Raw genomic sequence first — 21,232 nt, 5'->3', positions numbered from 1 at the left:
TGCTCCCACTCTGTGGAGTGTACTTTCACTTCAATGAACTTGTGCTTTTGTTGCTTTATGCATTTTGTTTGATTCTTTGTTCAGCACACAAAGAACCTGGACAACTCATAGTCAAGACTTTCCTTCCGGTAACTATGGTATAATCAATATGATGGGCTACCTACAAGCATTAAAAAATACAAATATATAAGGAGATACACATAAAATACAAATGCATATAAAGGAGAAAAGCAGAACATATGCAACTCACGGAAAATATGAATGTATATGGAAGGCATGATATAAAAAAAAAAAAAAAACCCAGATAAGATTAAAGGTGAATTATTACTTTCTGTCCAGATGGAAAGAGCTGCTAAAAGTCTGCACAGGAGCAGTTCTCAAGAATGGGCGGAGAGGGCCGGGCGCAGTGGCTCATGCCTATAATCCCAGCACTTTGGGAGGTCAAGGTGGGCGGATCACCTGAGGTCAGGAGTTTGAGACCAGCCTGACCAAAATGGAAAAACCCCAACCCTGCTAAAAAGACAAAATTAGCTGGGGGTAGTGGTGCATGCCTGTAATCCCAGCTACTCGGGAGGCTGAGGGAGGAGAATCTCTTGAACCCAGGAGGCAGAGGTTGTGGTCAGCTGAGATCGTCATTGCACTCCGGAGAGCTTAGGCAACAAGAGCAAAACTCCCATCTCAAAAACAACAACAACAGTAGCAGCAATGGGTGGAGGGAAGGTGAATACAGAAATGTGGTCGATCCTCCAGGGGACATTTGACAACTATGCTATTTCGATCTAATATACTTTTGAAATATTTCACTTTAAATTGGAAATTTTTTTTTAAAAGAAAGGGTCACACTCTACTTCCCAGGCTGTAGTTCAGTGACGCAATCATAGCTCACTGCAAACTTCTGGGCTCAAGCAATCTTCCTGCCTCAGCCTCCTGAGTAGCTGGGACTACAGGAGCGTACCATCACACCTGACTTACACTGGAAAATATTTTCTCATGAACATATGTTACTTTCCAGGATAAACCAATGAAGACCAAGGATATCAGAGATAGAGAGAGCCTACTTCTGGGAACCAAATATTATTATTTATAGAAAAAGGCCTCTTTATAATATTTGCATTTACATGTGTATATGATTTAAAATTTCAAATAACTTTGCAGTCTGAATGAATCTTTAATAGCCTGATTTAAATAATTCTAAATTAAAGCCACTTAAAGCCGTATTAAAAGAACTTATGCCTTATGATTAAATGTTTAATTCATAAAAACACTAAGCCTAACTTTTGTCTGATGTTTTATAATTTTTCTATGAATTTAATTACTTTTACCAAATACTCTAATTTTCAAATTTCCCTTTATTGAGTACTCAGTTGATAGAAGTTAACAATGAAATATTATATTAGTAAAATCCTGAATATTATATCTGTTCAAGTATATTCTCATTAAGCCTTCCAAGCCTACAATAAATAGCCAGGCACAGTAATGAATACATTAAGAGAACATTATAGATTTTAAGAAAAATGTTAAAATTTCCTTCATTAAGAATTTATAATTAGCTAGGCATGGTAGTATGTGCCTGTGTCCCAGCTACTTGGGAGTCTGAGGTGGGAGGCCGAGGCTCCAGTAAGCTGTGATAGTGCCACTGTACTCCAGCCTCGGAAACAAAGTGAGACCCTATCTCAAAAAATAAATAACTAATGAAGGAAAACTCAGAGCCACAGTAATTTCTAGAAAATATATTATCACCCCTAAGAGAATGAAACACCAGCCACTCAAAGAAAAACATTCTCAAGAAGTCTTTTATCTCTGACCTACATCACTCACCATAAAAATCCAGGTCTCCCATGTCATCCTTCTTCCCCAAGTCTCTAATTTGTGTATGGCTCTAATTTTCCCAGTTTCTGAGGAATTTTTCTTCCATCCCTTCACCTAGTACTAAAACTCTTGCTCTGAATCTCTAGTACTCATAGTCAGACATCTGAAAAATAAATTATATTCTCAATGTGTTCTCCCATTACTTCCAGAAGACACTGCTTCCACTACAGCCCTTTTAAAGTGGTAAATGTTTTCTCTTGCACACTCCTCCTCCTACTAGGCCTAGAGATAAGTCAGTGTCCTTTCCATGTAATTTATCATCAATTCCAAACCATTCTTTTCCTCTCCTCCCTAAAAACTTCCAGCTTTGAATCTCAGATCATCAGATCCGACTGTCCTTTCCTGATGCAATAACCAATTACAGAAACCAATAAACATTAATCCCCTCATTTCTGGAATATTTTAATTACTGGCTTATGAATACCCTAACACTACTTCTGTCAGGTTTTGTAATGACATTAATACTTATGTAAATGATTCTTCTGATATAATGGCCTCTCAAATTCTTAATCTCTTCTTTAAAGGTCTTATCCTCTTCTTTATTTTACTCACTCACTTCCATGGTTTGTCACCAGAAACCTTGCCTCAGAAATAACTATAAGACATTCATAACCTCAATTTCAAGCATCCCATTATTTTGTCACCCCTCTCTTTCTAGTTCACTCTATCAACCAGACTCCCAGCATCTATCTATCATCTCACAATGATTCCATCATCTCTTTTCTATCCCTCCCTTCTGTACCCACCATAAATTCTGTTTTAAATTACCATAATCACTCCTTTACAAATACTCCCTGAATTCTCCTTATGCTCCTTTTATTGTATTTAGTGGATGAATAAGTCCAACTTTTTGCTTATTTCATTTCTACCCCCATAGCTGAATATGACTGATGAATAAAATGTAACTATCACAAACTTCAGTTGGACTCCCAAAGCTGCCTAGGAACCATAATATGTTACTTGTAGACCATTCACTGTCTCCTTCCTTCAAATGCAAAATATAGTCTTCCTCATCTAAACTCTGAACTCATGATCTTGTTTTTTGTTTTACTGAGAAAACAAAAGCAGTAAGAAAACTTCCACTAAAAGCTACCACATCAATCCGCTTGTTATTCTCAACTGCATCAAGATACCTGCCTATACTCTGCCTGCCAAAACAAAAAATATCTAAATATTTCCTTAGAGAAAGAGACATAGTAGCACTTCTACAACTTTTCATACAGTGTCTGGCATGCAGTCAAAAATTACCAATGCTGGAGGCTGATGTCAACAAGATAGCCACTAGAGTTTACCTGGCATTTATCAGTCAGTACGGAAGTACACTGGATAGCACCAGGGGAGTGATGAAATCCTTGAGGAGCTCAGAAGCCCAGAATAGTTAGAGACCAAGGCCTTTGCCTCTGTCACATCGTCTCCACACCTAGGATCAGCTCAAAGTCAGGAGGACTTTGGTATATATGAAAAGGGTAAGTTAAAGATCCCAAGCAGTCCCCATAACCACCAGATGCTAGAAATACTTGCTACAGGGAGGCCCCAATCTTCACAGACCCCAAATCCAGTTTGGAGAGATGCAAGAGTTCACAAAGCTGCACTGCCCCAGAGTACAAGCCCACATTATGCATGCTCCACCTCTACCACCTGAGTGGCTATGGCCCAATGCCATCTTGAAGCCAGATCCACTGCCAGAGCTCATCCTGCCCTGCAGGGCAGCAGCTACTACCTCTCTCCATTCTTGAGACCCCAGTGTCATTCCACCATAGTCACATGGGTACCTGCGGCATCAATACACCAGCTACACAGAATCTAGGCCTGAAGAAAAAACCAAGACCCAGAGTCTAAACCCATGTAGCAATATGCTTCCCAAGAACAGGCAGACCTGCACAGCATGGAAACTGATGAAGAGTTCGCTGGCCCAACTCCTTGACTGGCCCACCATGTCCTAATATGCAAGCCTAGAAACTAGCCCAGTGACCCCACCCCTAGCAAAACCACAACAGCATTGTCAAACTCCCCAGTCTAGGGCACTGAGGCAACTGCAGACACTGCTAACAAGGATTATGGCTGAAGAAACTGCATAGAGACCATACTACTGAGTCCACCCAGAGCCAAAGTCAATATACTATAATGAAACAATACCCTAGAACCCATCTACAGAAAAAAAAATCTCTCCCTATGAAAGCCACACCATAAAATAGAAAAAGCATTCAACTAGATGCACAGATATCAACATAAGGAACACAAAACACATGAAAACCAAAAATGAAAAATGACATCACCAAATGAACAAAATAAGTTAGGTCTGTAACAGATACCAGAGAAAAAATATTTTAAAAATGCCTTAAAAAGAAATTTAAAATAATGAGCTTAAGGAAACTAAGCAAGACACAAAGAAATACAGAAAATTAATTCAATAAAATAAATAAACAATTCATGATCTGAATGATACACTCAACAGAGATAAAGATAAGAAACAACCAAACAGAAACCCTGGAGCTCAAGAATTCAATGAATGAAATAAAACTGCAACTGAGAGCTCAACAGATCACCTCAAGCAGAAAAATGAGTTTCTGAACTTGAAAACAGGTCTTCCGAAATAAGCCAGTTAGAGGGTTTTAAAAAAAAAAAAGGAACAAAGAATGAAGAAAGCCTGTTAAGACTTATGGGACACCATTAGGTGAACAAATTTTTGCATTACAGGGGTAACCAGAGGGAGAAGAAATTGAGAATGACACAGAAAGCCAATTTAATGAAATAACAGAAGATATCTCAAGTCTAGGGAGAGGTAAAGACATCCAGATAAAGGAAGCTCAAAAATTCTCAAGTAGACCACTCAAAAAATACTGAGACACATTATAGTCAAACTGTCAAAAGTCAAAGACAAGAGAGAATTCTAAAGGCTGCAAGAGAAATGTATCAGGTAACATAAGAGAACTTCCAATTATATTATCAACACATTTGTCAGCAAAGCTATCCTTCAGAAGTAAAAGAGAAATAAAGACCTGGTAAGACAAAAAAAAAAAAACTGAGGGAATTCATCACCAAGAAATGTCTGTAGGAGTGCTATACCTGGAAACAAAATAATAATTACTATCATGAGAACATGTGCAAGTATAAAACTCACCAGTAGAGATAAGTTTATAATCATTTTCAGAATACTGTAATGCTGTAACGGTGCTATGTAAATTTTTCAGTCCTCCAGTATGAAGGCTGAAAATCAAAGTGGTTAAAAACAGCAGGAGCTACAATTAATGGCTAAGAAACATCCAATAGACAAATATATAAATTAATACAACAGCCGGGCACGGTGGCTCAAGCCTGTAATCCCAGCACTTTGGGAGGCTGAGGCGGGTGGATCACGAGGTCGAGAGATCGAGACCATCCTGGTCAACATGGTGAAACCCCGTCTCTACTAAAGATACAAAAAATTAGCTGGGCATGGTGGCACGTGCCTGTAATCCCAGCTACTCAGGAGGCTGAGGCAGGAGAATTGCCTGAGCCCAGGAGGCGGAGGTTGCGGTGAGCCGAGATCGCGCCATTGCACTCCAGCCTGGGTAACAAGAGCGAAACTCCGTCTCAAAAAAAAAAAAAAATTAATACAACAATATAAATTGTTGGGGAAAGACAAAAACCTTCTGGAGTAATTTTGTGAGACTGATATGATTTGGCTCCGTCCCCACCCAAATCTCATGTCACACTGTAATCCTCATGTGTCAGGGGAGGGACTAGGTGGGAGGTGATTAGATCAGGAAGCAAACTTCCCCCATGCTGTTCTCATGATAGTGAGTTATCAAAGTATGTGGCATTTTCCCCCTCACACTCTCTCTTGCTCCACCATGGTAAGACATGTTTGCTTCCCCTTTGCCTTTCACCATGATTCTAAGTTTCCTGAGGCCTCCTCATCATGCTTCCTGTTAAGCCTGTGGAACTGTGAATCAATTAAACCTCTTTTATTCATAAATTACCCAGTCTCAGGAAGTTCCTTATAGTAGTGTGAGAAAGGACTAATACAGAAAACTGGAACCAGGAGTGGGGCACTGCTTCAAAGATATCTGAAAATGTGGAAGTGACTTTGAAATCGGATAAAGGGCAAAGGCCGGAACAGTTTTGAGGCCTCAGAAAGACAGAAAGATGTGGAAGTCTGGAACTCCCTAGAGACTTGTTGAATGCTTTTGACCAAAATGCTGATAGTGATATAAACAACAAAGTCCAAGCTGAGGTGATCTCAGATGGACATGAAGAACTTACTGGGAATTGGAGTAAAGGTCACTCTTGCTATCCTTTAGCAATGAGACTGGTGGCATTTTGTCCCTGCCCTAGAGATCTGTGGAACTTTGAACTTGAGAGACATGATTTAGGGTATCTGGCGGAAGAAATTTCTAAGTAGCAAAGCATTTAGGAGGTGACCTAGCTGTTTCTAAAAGTGTATGTTCATAAGCATGAACAAAGAGATTATTTGAAAATGGAACTTATAGTTAAAAGAGAAGCAGAACATAAAAGTTTGGAAAATTTGCAGCCCAATCATGTGGTAGAAAAGAAAAAAAATCTAATCTCTGGGGAGAAATTCAAATCTGCTGCAGAAATGTGCATAAGAGGAGCCAAATGTTAATAGCTAAGACACTGGGGGAAATATTTCCAAGGCAATTCAGAGTCTTTCAAGGCAACCCATTCTATCACAGGCCCAGAGGCCAAGGAGGGAAAAATGGTTTTGTGGACTGGGCCTAGGGCCCCACTACTCTGTGCAGTCTTAGGACATGGCACCCTGTATCCCAGCTGCTCCCACTCCATCCCAGAGGCAGATTTCCCCTACACTGTTCTTGTGACAGTGAGCCCTCACAACATTTGCTCATTTAAAAGTGTGTGGCCCAAAGGGGCCAATGTACAGCCATTGAATGTACGGGCCATTGAATCAGAGGCTATAAGCCCCAAAGGGGCCAATGTACAGCCATTCAATGTACGGGCCATTGAATCAGAGGCTATAAGCCCCAAACCTTGGTGGCTTCCACCTGCTGTTGGGCCTGCAGGTACACAGAAGGCAAAAACTGAGGTTTAGAAATCTCTGCCTAGATTACAGAGGATGTATAGAAATGCTTGGATGTCGAGACAGAAGTCTGCTACAGGGGCAGAGCCCTCACAGAGAACCTCTACTAGGGCAGTGTGGAGGGACAATGTGGGGTTGGAGCCCCCAGAGTCCCACTGGGGCACTGCCCAGTGGAGCTGCCCACTATCCTTCAGACTCCAGAATGGTAGGTCCACAGGCAGTCAATGCCAGCCCATAAAAGCAGCCACAGGGGCTGTACCCTACAAAGCTACAGGGGCAGAGCTGCCCAAGGCCTTTGAAGCCCACTATTTGCATCAGTGTGCCCTGGATGTGAGACATGGAGTGAAAGGAGATTATTTTGAGGCTTTAAGATTTAATGACTGCCCTGCTGGGTTTCACACTTGCACGAGACCTATAGTTGCTTTATTTTGACCAACTTCTACCATTTGAGACAGGAGAATTTACCCAATGCCTGTACCTCCATTGTATCTTGGAAGTAACTAACTTGTTTTTGATTTGACAGACTCATAGGTGGAAGGGACTTGTCATGTCTCAGAAAAGACTCTTGACTTGAACTTTTAAGTTAGTGCTGAATTAAGATTGGGGGACTGCTGGAAAGGCATGATTAGTTTTCAAACATGAGAAGGACATGAGATTTGGGAGGGGCTGGGTGTGGAATAATATGGTTTGGCTCTATGTCCCCACTCAAATCTCATGTCAAATTGTAATCTTCATGTGTGAGGAGAGGGACCTGGTGGGAGGTAACTGGATCATGGGGACCAATTTCCCTCATGCTGTTCTCATGATAGTGAGTGCCACAAGACCTGCTGGGTTAAAAAGTGTGTGTCATTTCCCTCCCTTCCTCTCTCTCTGTCTCTCTCTTGCTCCACCATGGTAAGGAGTGCTTGTTTCCCCTTCACCTTCTGCTATGATTGTAAGTTTCCTAAGACCTCCCAGTCATGTTTCCTGTGAAGCCTGTGGAATTGTAAGTCAATTAAACCTATTTTCTTCACAAATTATCCAGTCTCAGGTAGTTCTTTATGACAATGTGAGAATGGAGTAATACAGTGACCAAAGTTAATTTGCTATCAGCTTAAAATAGTGTATTATAAGAAGACTCTTTATGTTAGCCCTACGGTAAACATAAAGAAATTATATCAGATACACAAAGTAGAAAGAAAACGGAAGCAAAGTATAGCTCCACAGTGAGCCATAAAACCACAGAGATGAAGAACACAGAAAGAAAGACACACAAAAAAATCTACAAAACAATCAGAAAATCATTAACACAAAGGCAGGAATAAGTCCTTACCTATCAATAACAGTCTTGAATGTAACTGCGTAAGTTCCTCCAATTAAAAGTTGTAGAATGGCTAAATGGATAATAAAGCCCAACTGTATGCTGCCTACAAGAGACTTGCCTCACTGCTAAAGACAAACATAGATTGAAAAGGGATAAAGGTTGGGTACAGTGGCTCAGGCCTGTAATCCTGTAATCCTAGCACTTTGGGAGGCCAAGGCAGGTGGATAACTTGAGGTCAGAAGTTCAAGACCAGCCTGGCCAACATGGCAAAAACCTCTCTACTGAGAAGTACAAAAATTAGCTGTGTGTGGTGGTGTCTGCCTGTAATCCCAGCTACTCAGGAGGCTGAGACAAAATAATAGCTTGAACACAGGAGGTGGAGGTTGTAGTGAGCCAAGATCGCACCACTGTGCTCCAGCCTGGGCAACAATGCAAGACACACACACAAACACACACACACACACACACACACAGACACACGTGCGCGCGCGCACACATGCACAAAGTTAAGGGACAGAAAAAGGCATCCATGCAAATGGAAACCCAATACAAACAGGAGTAGCTATACTTAAAGTCAAAAGCTATAAAAAGAGAAAGAAAAGGTGATTTACATAATGATAAAGGGATCAATTCAACAGAAAGATATATTTATGATATATATTGTATGATTATGCATATATAATTGTGTCATATTTATATTTACAGTATATATTCACATACACACCCCCAACACTAGAGTGCCCAAGTATGTAAAGCAAGTATCATTAGATCTAAAGGGAGAGACAGACTATAATACAATGATAGCAGGGAATTCAAACACCCCACTTTCAGCCATTAACAGATAGATAGATCTCAGAATATACTACAAAGTTACCATAACAAAAAAAAAGCATGGTACTAACATAAAAACAGACCAAGAGAGCAGAATGGAAATCCCAGAACGAAATCCATGCATCTACAGACAACTGATTTTCCAAAAAGGTACCACGAACACATAGACAATGGATACCTACTTGCAGAAGAATGAGCTAAACTACCTCTCACCATATGCAAAAATCAACTCAAAATGGATTAAAGACTTAAATGTGAAACCTGAAACCATGAATCTACTTGAAGAAAATAAAGAGAATGCTTTGCAACACTGTGCTAGGCAAGGATTTTTAAAGTGGAGACCTCAAAACACAGGCAACAGAAACAAAAACAGACTAATCTGATTACATCAAACTAAAAAGTTTTTGCACAGCAAAGGAAACAACTGACAGAATGAATAGACAATCTACAGAAACAGAAGAGAATAACTATAAACTATACATCTGACAGTGCACTAATATCCAGAATACATTAGAAACTTAAAAAAAAAAAAAAAACCTGATCAAAAATGGGTAAAATAGCTCAACAGACATTTCTGAAAAGAAGACATAAAAATAGCCAACAGGTATAAGAAAAAATATTTAAATAAACTAATCACCAGGAAAATGCAAACCCACACCATAACAAGACACCACTCCATTCTAGTAAGAATGGCTAGTATTAAAAAGGCAAAAGAAAACAAGTGTTGGTGAGGATTTCAGGAGAAAGGAACACTTACACACTGTTGGTTGGAATGTAAATTAGTAGTTATTATGGAAAACAATATGGAGCTTCCCAGAAAAATGAAAAATGGAACTTCTAGATGATCCAGCAATCCTAATACTGGATATATATCCAAAGCAAATAAAATCAGTATGTCAAAGAAATATCTGCACTCCCATATTTTACAAGAGCCAAAATATAGACTCAACCTAAATGTCCAACAATGAATAAAGAAAATGGGGTACATATAACCAACAGAATTATCGTTCAGCCATGAAAAAGAATAAAATCCTGTTATATGAGCAATATGGATGGAACTGGAAGATACTATGTTATGTGAAATAAGACAGAGAGACAAATATTGCAGGATATCACTTACATGTGGAATCTAAAAAATAAAAAGTTGGTACCGCAGAAGTGGAGTAGAACAGTGGTTACCAGAGGCTACATGGGGAGGTGGGAGGGAAAGATGAGGAGAGGATCGTTAGTGGGCACAAAGTTACAATAAAATAAGATAAGTAAGTTCTGGTGTTCTATTGCACAGTAAGATTACTATGGTTAATGGTCAAGTACCATATATTACAAAATAGCCAGAATAGAGGCTTCTGAATGTTTCACCACCCAAAAAAGATTAAATGCATGAGGTGATGAATATGCTAACTACCCTAATTTGTACATTATGTAACACATAACTGTATTTGAATACCAAATACATAACTATAATGTATTAATTAAAAAGTTAAAAAATTATCAACACTGCTGGAAATGGAACCAAATAACCTAAAACCAATAAGAAAAATCCTTACTATATATGTTCAGTATGTTCAAGAAAAAGAAAAACAGATGAAGGATTCAACCAAAGAACTAGTATCTATGTAGCAGAAATAAAAATCTAGAATTGAAAAACTACAATTAAAACTTTCACATGAGTGGGTATTTTAGACTAGAAACAGCAGAAGACAGAAATTCACAAATTAGAAAATAAGTCAGTAGAAAATGGGGGATTGAAGCACAGAGAGAAAAAAGAACAGGAATATGGAAAACAGTGTAAAGGAAATATGTGTAAAGGAAATATGAGACCAAAGAAAGCAGGAAGGAGGAAAAAGAAAACAGAAAAAAAGCAATAATTTAAAAAATAAGAATTTTCCAAAATTGATTAAAGATATAATATTAGGGCATCATGAAGACCTATAAAACCTAAACAGAATAAATCCAAAGAAAACCACACCTAGCATCACTAGACACAACTGCTGAAAAGCAAAAAGCAAGAAAAATCTCAGAAGCAGTCAGAGGAAAAACATATTAACTGCAAAGGAGTAACAATAACACTGATTACTGACACTTCAACATAAACAGAAGCAAGAACATGGTAAACATCTTAAAATGTTACAGAAAAAAACTGCTAGAACTATATATGTAGGAAAAACAACCTCCTAAAACACTGCTGTAAAGAATTAAAGAAGACTAAATAAATGGAAGAGTATACATGTTTGCCAGTTGACAGATTCATTATAACAACAATGTCATTTCACTCTGAACTGATTTGTGGATTTAATGCTATCCTAATCCAAAACTCACAGCCTCCCACAGGCTTTCTTGTATATACCTCTGTGTGGAAACCAACTATCTGAATCTAGAATTTACACAGAAAGGCAAATCAACAGTGATAGACCAGACAATCTTGAAGAACAAGCCTGAATACAAGCCTTAGTTACCAAACTCATGCTATCAGATATCAAAACACACAGCATAGGTCGAGCGTGGTGGCTCATGTAATCCCAGCACTGTGGGGGGTCGGGGCAGGCAGATCACCCGAGGTCAGTTCGAGACTAGCCTGGCCAATGTGGTGAAACTTCATGTCCCAGGTACTCAGGAGGCTTAGGCAGGATAACTGTTTGAACCCAGGAGGTGGAGGTTGCAGTGAACCAAGATCGTGTCACTGCACTCCAGCAGGTGATAGAATGAGATTCTGTCTCAAAAAAAAAGAAAAAAAAATGTGATGGCTTTCTCATTAATTTAAAAATGACTAATAAATATTTTTTAATTAAGAAAAATGGATCTTGAATTCTACCTTACATCAAAAGTAAAACTCAATTCCAAGATGAATTGTAGATCTAAATTTGAGAAACAAAACACCAAAGTTTCAGAGGAGAAACAAAGAACATCTTCACAATTATGAAGCAAGGAAAGACAGGATACCACGCAAAGGACTTCCATTCAGAATTCAAAAAGAATTTTTACAAATCAATAGAAATGATACAGACATCATCATTAGTAAACAGGGAAATGTAAAATAAAATCACGATGAGTTAACATAATGTAATCAGCAGAATAGCAAAAATTCAAAACAAGCAAACAATAAAATGCAAATACCAAGGGTTATCAAACATATAGAACAACTGGAACTTACCATACACAGCTAACGGGTATTTAAATTGGCACAACTAATTTTATAAAACCGTTACAATCTCCAAAATTTGAACATGCACATTTCCACTACAGTCACACCTTGCTTAATGATGGTGATACTTTCTGAGAAATGCATCATTAGATAATTTCATCATGGGAACATCATGGAGTGTACTTAACACATATCTAGAAGATGGTACAGCCTACTATATACCTAGTAGGTGTACAGTAGGTGTATAGCAATAGGTATAGCCTATTGCTCCTAGCACACATACCTGTACGTCATGTTACTCTATTGAATACTGAATACTGTGACACAATAGTCCACTGTTGACGAAAACAACGTTATGTGGCATATGATCATAATTTTATTCCTAGGAATATGCTCAACAGAAATAAGCCATAAGGGTATTAAAAAAACAGAATGTTAATAGAAACTACATTATTTATAATACTAAAAATCAGAAATCGGCCAGGCATGGTGGCTCATAACTGAAATCCCAGCACTTTGGGGGACCGAAGCAGGCGGATCCCCTGAGGTCAGGAGTTTGAGACCAGCCTGACCAACATGGTGAAACCCTGTCTCTACTAAAAATACAAAAATTAGCAGGGCACAGTGGCTAATGCCTGTAAATCCAGCTACTCGGGAGACTGAGGCAGGAGAATCACTTGAACCCAGGAGGTGGAGGCTGCAATGAGCTGAGACTGCACCACTGCACTCCAGCCTGGGCAACAAGAACAAAACTCCATATCAAACACATACACACAAACTAGAAATAACCCAACCATTAACAGTGGAAGGGACAAATAAATCATTATTTGCACACAACTGTACACTGTACAGCAGTGAAAAAGAACACATGCAAAAACAAAGAAAAATTTGGACATTTGTTAAGTAAAAAAGCCTCACAAAAAGATTCTCTCAATAGCAAGTTCAGTAAGTGGCAAAACAAACCTACAGTAATAGAAGTCAGACTTGTGATTAACTTTCAAAAAGAAAGTTGATTAGAGCTTTCAGGAAAACCGATATGTTCTATTTTCATCTGAGTAGTCACTGCACATTTAGTATTTATTTATTTATTTATTTATTATTATTTTTTTTTGAGACGGAGTTTCGCTCCTGTTACTCAGGCTGGAGTACAGTGGTGTGATCTCAGCTCACCGCAACCTCCACCTCCTGGGTTCAGGCAATTCTCCTGCCTCAGCCTCCTGAGTAGCTGGGATTACAGGCAAACAACACCATGCTCAGCTAATTTTTTGTATTTTTAGTCGAGACAGGGTTTCACCATGTTGACCAGGATGGTCTCGATCTCTCGACCTCGTGATCCACCCGCTTTGGCCTCCCAAAGTGCTGGGATTACAGGCATGAGCCACTGTGCCTGGTTAATATATATTCATTAAAAATTCATTGCATTGTACACTTTTGGTGTATTCTATGCATGTTATATACTTTATGGTTTATGAATATTTTTTAACATGATGTACATAAATGGTCCCAGAATCAAATGAATTTCAATGCTAACAGTTAAAATTTAAACATAAAAGTCATTAGTTTAAGTGAATCATGGAAATACTTACCAAAAGAGAACCTGATTGCCACTGTATCTCTCATAGCGTGCTCTTGCAGACATTAATCTAACATATTTAAAAAAAAAATTTGAAGATTTTATCTTACATTTTGTTTTTAAAATTCTGTTATAATTACAATAGACAGTGACCAGATCTGCCAGGTTGTTTTCATTAAACTACAAAGAGTTTAGAAATATATGTGCATATATATATATATTATATATAATGCAACAATATAGGTAACATTCAATGACATCAACCATAGTACTCTTTTTTTTTTGAGACGGAGTTTCGCTCTTGTTACCCAGGCTGGAGTGCAATGGCGCGATCTCGGCTCACCGCAACCTCCGCCTCCTGGGTTCAGGCAATTCTCCTGCCTCAGCCTCCTGAGTAGCTGGGATTACAGGCACGTGCCACCATGCCCAGCTAATTTTTTGTATTTTTAGTAGAGACAGGGTTTCACCATGTTGACCAGGATAGTCTTGATCTCTTGACCTTGTGATCCACCCGCCTCGGCCTCCCAAAGTGCTGGGATAACAGGCTTGAGCCACCGCGCCCGGCCTCAACCATAGTACTCTTTATGTACATTATAAAATCTGTCAATTTGCATAAATAATGTTTTTATTACAAAAAATACAATCTGCCTGGTTCATTACTGAATCCCCAGTGTGAAGAACAGCTACTGACAGAGGCATGTACATACAAAAACATTGCTAAATATATAAATCAGTTTACAATAAAAAAAATCCTTTGAGTATTACAAAATGCTAAAGTTTCAGTTTTCGTTCTTCCTGATATAATTATTTGGCATATACTAACAGCTGAATTACGTTATACAGGAAAATATATAGTAAATAATAAATCCATAACAATTTTATTTTATCAATCTGGTCCATTCCAGAAACTTGATCAATATCCAGGAAAAGTCACTAAATAAGCTGTTCATGATGGGAACATATGTTTAATTGAAATGTTATACAGTTAAGTGTTTTACAGCACTCTAAACTTTTTATAAATACCATCATAATGATGTATAATAAGCAGGACAGATAGCCAGCCCATTTTTTAGAAGAAAAAAATGGGGTTCAGAAAGTTTATGGGTCTTGTCCTCAGCAACTTAGGCCAAATCAAGATTCCTGCTCCTTCCACTTTAATACAACACTGTAATACAACATACCATACCCAGCTGAAGCATTTGGCGTAATAAATACCAATACAAACTACAAAAAGATAACGGGAGTTTTGCCTTTACTAGCTAGCACATCCTCAGCACCGCTTTGTTTCAGGTACTTATTTTTATTTAATCCTCGAAACACTTCAACAAAGATACTATTATTATCCCTATTTTATTGAAGCCAAAAACCACAGCTAAGTGTTAGTTCCGATGTAAGGTCCCATGGCTAAGAAAAACCAAAATGAGAAAGACAAATTCAGTTTTTACTGTCAGTGTTTTTCCCCAACTCCAAAATCACCCCTACCAAAATATAAACTCCTGGAAACCAGGGATCTAATCTATATTGTATATTCCAAGAGCTTAAAACAGTAAGGAATATAAAGGTGCTTAACAAGTATTGGGTGAATAAATTAATGAATGGCTATACATCATGAGCTCTTAAATACAGAACCACACTTACCTAAGCTGATGTTCCCTGAGATTTGATAATATTTCCATTCCATGAAGATAAGAATAAATAGTATTTAAGTCCTGTAGAACAGAAGAAAAAATCAGATTATTTTTCAAATATACTGTTTAAAATATAAGGCACCCTGCAATTCTGATTTTAAGCTCACAACCACTTATGGCAGAGCTGTTATCTGTGAAAAAATCCTAAAACCTCTGAATTATAAAAGACCGGAAAAGGCCGAGAAGACCTCACTTGGCTCTCAAAGGAACTCCTCTTCAATATGGCCAATGGCCTCTATTCATTCAAATAATGCCAGAATGCAAAACTCATTATTATATATAAAAGTATATTAACTCATTATTTCACTTCTAAGCAGATGTAAACATTTCTTCTTTAGTGGCCTCCAAATATTTAATATCAAATATCCTGGCTGACGCCCTCTAGAAATGACCCAGTTTATCAATATTCCTCTTAAAATATGACTTTCTAAAGAATTTTTCTAAACAGACTCAAAATGACATGATCTACCACTAAATAAAAAAGATTCCCAATGGTACAATCCTATTGTTCACTATGTTAAAGAGGTAGAAAATCTTTCTCTATTCCTTACCCAGATAACTAGGTATTAAAACAGCAACAACAACAAAAACCTCAGGATGACATAGTATAACCTCAACTAGGAGCAGTGACATAGCAGAAGAAAGTGAAAACAGTCTACAGATCCCTGACAGCAAATGGTATTGTACCACTGATGTCGTTTGAGACTAAAAAGCAGACAACCATTTCCTATAAGGAATAAGGACTTTATACCGGGGGAAACCACTTCCAAACACTGCCTTCCCACTCTTATATGCAACTGGCCAAGAAAATTATCAGATGATAGTGGGCGTAGTGGGGGAGAAACTAAAGACAACTTGTTTTCCAGTAGGTTAATAAGACAACACAGAACCATTAAGAAAACCAACAAGCCACATTTTCCTTATCCAGTCTATCTTTGATGGGCATTTGGGTTGATTCCAGAAATTAAAGTACAATAAAAAAAGAAAAAAGAAAACCAACAAGCCATGCATAGTGGCTCACACCTGTCATCTCAGCACTTTTTAAGGCTGAGGCAGGCAGACTGCTTGAGCCCTTGAGTCAGAGACCAGCCTGGGCAACATAGTGAAACTCTGTCTCTACAAAAAATAATTTAAAAAAATTAGCCAGGCTTGTGGCACACCTGTAGTCCCAGCTACTCGGGAGGCTGAGGTAGAGGGATGGCCTGAGCCTGGGAAGAGGAAGTTGCAGTGAGCTGAGATTGGCGACTGCACTCCAGTCTAGGTGACAGAGACTCCATCTCAAAAAAAAAAAAAAAAAAAAGAGAGAGAGAATATAGCAATAATCTCTAATTCCAAAGATCACCGACTGCCAATTAACCACAGTGGACTGAGCAACTGAACAACCACACTTACTTCTGCTAAATCATTACTAAAATAACAGTGAAAAAGATGTTTGAGTATATAAAAAGAAGGATTTGAATAGGTTAAAAGAAGAAACCATGGCAAATGAGAAAGGTCTACTGCATTTTAGAAGACAGCAGATGAAGCAGTGATATGGTAAACTTTATTTCCAAAGATGGCCACAGATATTTATCTCATATGCTCTTTTGCAATGCAGTCTTGCCAGTAACCCATCAAAAATTGGAATCTATATGCCCTCCCCATAGATCTAGGTTAGCTTTGTGACTTGTTCTGACCAAAGAATGTAATAGAATTGAGGCTGTGTACAAGATTCAAGTACCCTGAGACCACTAATGTTGTGAAGAAGCCCCAGCTAGCCTTGGGGAGACAGGCCACATGGACTAACACCAAGGTACTAGATATTTAAGTTATGCCTTTTTAGAGCAGCCCAGCTACCAAATGAATGGAATTAAAAGAATAATCCCAGTTGAGGCTCTATGGGGTAGAATATGCTGAATGCAGGTAATAAAGAGTGTCATGGCAAAAGCGTGGCTCATAGTGGGCCCACTGAGCCTGCAGATCCACCTAATAATGGTCATTCTCTACTCCCTCAATTTATAACTAGAATTTATATATTTGGCATTTAGAATACCTGCCACAATGGGTCCATCACCTGTGTGGTAAAAGCCAACACAATGTATCAAGCCAAGTGGAAACCTCTGACCCATTCCCCAGAACAAGATAATAAATAAAAGACTATTTCATTTTTCTTTTTGAGACAGTCTTGCTCTGTTGCCAGACTGGAGTGCAGTGGCGTGATCCTGGCTCACTGCAACCTCTGCCTCCCAGGTTCAAATGATTCCCCTGCCTCAGCCTCTCAAGTAGCTGGGATTACAGGCATGCACCACCACGCCCAGCTAATATTTTGTATTTTAGTAGAGACAGGGTTTCACCATGTTGGTCAGGATGGTCTCGATCTCCTGACCTCATAATCTGCGCCCCCCCCCACCCCCCCCCACCCAGGTGGCTTCCCAAAGTGCCAGGATTATAGGCGTGAGCCACCGCACCTGGTCAATAAAAGACTATTTCTTCCAGAGGAGCACAGAATAAAGACTAGTGCCAACAGTAAAGACTTAAAAGTATGCAGAGGTAATAGTTTCTATTGTATTCTATTTAATTCAGGCAGAAAGCAGCCAGATCCTGAAAAATGACTGTGTGAACTATCACAGAATGAACCAAATTCTAGCCCGAATCATAGCTTGCAGTCTCAGACATAATACTGCTGCTGAAGCTAATTAAAGCTCAAGTATTGATGTGGTGAATGCATTACTTTCCATTCCAGTTAGAAGATCAGAAAAAAAATCTGCATTCATGTAGTGTAATATTAACTTACAGTTTTGTCTTAGGACTATTTTATCTCTCAGACTGTCTGTCATAACACAGTCAGTGGGGTTGGGTGGGGACAGGCATCTAAACCTCCTGACCTGTTACATATATTACATCATGCTGATTGGACAGAATGAACAAAAGAATGGGCTAGAGGTAACTGGTATCCTAGAGTCCTTGGTAACACACATGTGGCTCCAGAAGATGGGAGATAAACCCTATGAAGACTCAAAAGATCTGCCACTTCAGTGAAGTTTTTAGGGATGCAGTGGTTAGCGGCATGTCAGAACATTTCCTGCAATGTAAAAGTGACTCTGGCTTTAGGTCAAGATAAAATAAGAGGAGCTAGACCTACCCTTCACCTAAAACAACTAACAACAACAACAACAACAACAACAGACAAATACATAAAACATTTTTCGACAGGGCGTGGCAGCTCACGCCTGTAATCTCTGCACTTTAGGAGGCCGAGGCTGAGGGATTACGAGGTCAGGAGTTTGACACTATCCTGGCCAACATGGTAAAAGCCCATCTCTACTAAAAATATAAAAATTAGCTTGGCATAGTGGCATGTACCTGAAGTCCCAGCTACTAAGGAGGCTGAGGCAGAAGAATCAATTGAACCCAGGAGGCAGAGGCTGCAGTGAGCCGAGATCAAGCCACTGCGCTCCAGCCTAGAGACAAAGCGAGATTTTGACTCAAAAAAAATTTTTTTTTTTTCATAAGATAGGACATCAGGAACAAGTGAGGTAAAGATCCACCTGAAAAAAAATCATAGTAGTAGTCCTGAACCAGGACTGATTCTTCCCCTCTGGGTGATACTCAGCAATGTCTGGAGTTATATCAGGTTGTCACAATTTTGAAGGAGGAGTGCTACTGGCATCATGTAAGCAGAAGAGATATTGCTAAACACAGCCATGCCCATTCATTTGCCTATTGGCTATGGCTCTTTTCATGCTATAAAAGCAGAGTTAAGTAGTTGTTATAAAAATAATCTGGGCCACAAAACCTAAAATATTTACTATTTGGCCCTTTATAGAAAAAGTTTGTTAACTCTGGATAAGAATAATGTCTGTATTTTAATTCTTAACAGTTATGAAATGCTGGGAACATTTCTGAAATCCAAGTTCCCTGATGCCAGCCACCAAGAGACAACTTTACAAATAGACTTTCCTAAGGACAGCAGTCTTAGATCTGTTATATTAACCGTTTTGGTGGTGGTGGTGTTGTTTACAGGCTATGCTTAAGTTATATTCACAAATGGCCTTAAAGAGAAAAGGAAAAATCTCTTCAATGGGTAGAGTTGTGAGAAGATATGGGTCATGCCAAAGGATAGCAGCTGCTCTAATTTAGATGTGGTTTGTCCCTGCCAAACTCATACTGAAATTTGATCCCCACAATGTAGCAATGTTAGCAGGTGGGACCTAGTGGGAGTTGTTTGGGTGCTGGGGGTGAATCCCTCATGAATAGATCAAGGCCTGTCTGAGGGGGCAGGTGAGTTCTCACTCTCACAGAAATAAATTAGTTCCCTGGAGAGCAGGTTGTTAAAGAGAGTCTGGCTTCCTTAGTTTCTCCCTCTTGCTTCCTCTCTTTCCATGTGATCTCTTTTTTTGTAGCATGAACATGGCTCAATGCAGCCCCAACCTCCTGGGCTCAAGCAATCCTCCCACCTCAGCCTCCTGAGTAGCTGGGACTACAGGCAAATGCACGCAACACCATGCCTGTCTAATTTTTTATTTAATTTTATTTTCTGTCGAGACAAGGTCTTGCTTTGCTGCCCAGGCTGGTCTCTTTTGCCATGAGTAGAAGCAGCTTGAGGCTCTCATCGGATGCAGGTAGCCAATCTAGAACCTTCCAGCCACCACAATTGTTAGCCAAATAAAGCTCTTTCTTTATAAATGAGCCAGCCTCAGGTATTCCGCTACAGCAACACAAAACAGACTAAGACAGTGGCCCTAGGTGAAAATATATGTAAATTCCAGTGCATGGATATCTGGTTAGGGAGTCTCGAAGGAAAAAGATGAAAAGATCAGGAACAACAGGGGATGGGATAAAGACACAGGACGGAGACATGGGAATGGTCACAAAGTGTATAAAGATGTTTGTATTCCACACTAATGCCCACCAAAAAGCATAAACTATGGAAGAGGCACGGAACAATCATGAAGATAAAATAGGATACATCGTAGAACTGGTACAATTAATACATGCGTAGACTGACCACAATGACACTAGAGAGAGGCTACACATGGGTCCAACAATAATGAACTTCCACTTATCAAGTTCTGTCTAGCTACTGCTACCTCTGAATGTCCAACATGTCAGCAACAGAGACCAACCATATGAGTTCCTACTATGATTCTATTATTCAAGGAGAACAACCAGTCAATCATTTGATAACAAGTAGACTATATCAGGCATCTCTCATCCCCGAAGGGCCAGTAGTTCATTTCAGTGATAGATATCTATATTCTGGGTTTGGGTTTACCTTACCTATCTCACAGGTTCAGCCAGGACCATAAACCAGGGGCTTAGAGAATGCCCGAACCACAGGACTAGAATCCCACACACCAAAGTGTCCAACTGGTGAACCCAATTCAAAGCAAACACAGGAGTGTGCTCATAACCTTGGGACCACTAGTCATACCACATACCACACCATCCAGAAGCAACTGACCTCACAGAACACTGTAATACCCTTATAAAGGCAGAGCTGAACTTTCAGCTTAAAGGCAATAATATGAAAGAATGGAATGATACCTTTTAACATGAAGATACATCAAATCACAGACCTCTATATGGTGCAGTGTATACAGCACGAAGAATAGATACATTCAGGAACAAATGAGGAGAAGCAAGAATCACCCATTTATCATTATTCCCAATGAGCCACAAAGGGATTTTATACTTCCCATGCCTGTAACTGTGGACTCTGCACATTTGCAGGTCCTGGTTCCAAAGGCATATACTCTTGCCAGACAATAGTACGAGAGTCTCAATGAACAAGTTTACTGCTGCCACC

At 39.2% G+C, this 21,232-nt stretch overlaps 1 protein-coding gene across 15 annotated transcripts in view; it reads right to left on the bottom strand.

Annotated features, from left to right (window-relative positions):
• Positions 1-21,232, bottom strand: part of RAPGEF6 (Rap guanine nucleotide exchange factor 6) — a 246,205-nt gene that overhangs the window by 203,909 nt on the left and 21,064 nt on the right. For 13 of the 15 annotated variants that reach the window (XM_074381725.1, XM_074381732.1, XM_074381717.1 and 10 more), the window contains exons 2-3: positions 15,395-15,465; positions 13,770-13,826 (exon numbers count right to left, since the gene is read on the bottom strand). In XM_074381725.1, coding sequence (XP_074237826.1) covers positions 13,770-13,826; positions 15,395-15,465 — 128 coding nt within the window. Of the gene's footprint in view, positions 1-13,769; positions 13,827-15,394; positions 15,466-21,232 lie in introns of those variants that run through there. The other 2 variants (XM_074381752.1, XM_074381762.1) reach the window with 1 other exon arrangement.

The sequence above is a fragment of the Saimiri boliviensis genome, chromosome 1 (assembly GCF_048565385.1).
Source record: "Saimiri boliviensis isolate mSaiBol1 chromosome 1, mSaiBol1.pri, whole genome shotgun sequence".
NCBI lineage: Eukaryota > Metazoa > Chordata > Mammalia > Primates > Cebidae > Saimiri > Saimiri boliviensis.
The sequence above is the reverse complement of the archived record's forward strand: the minus strand, read 5'-3'. Positions and strand labels throughout refer to the sequence as shown.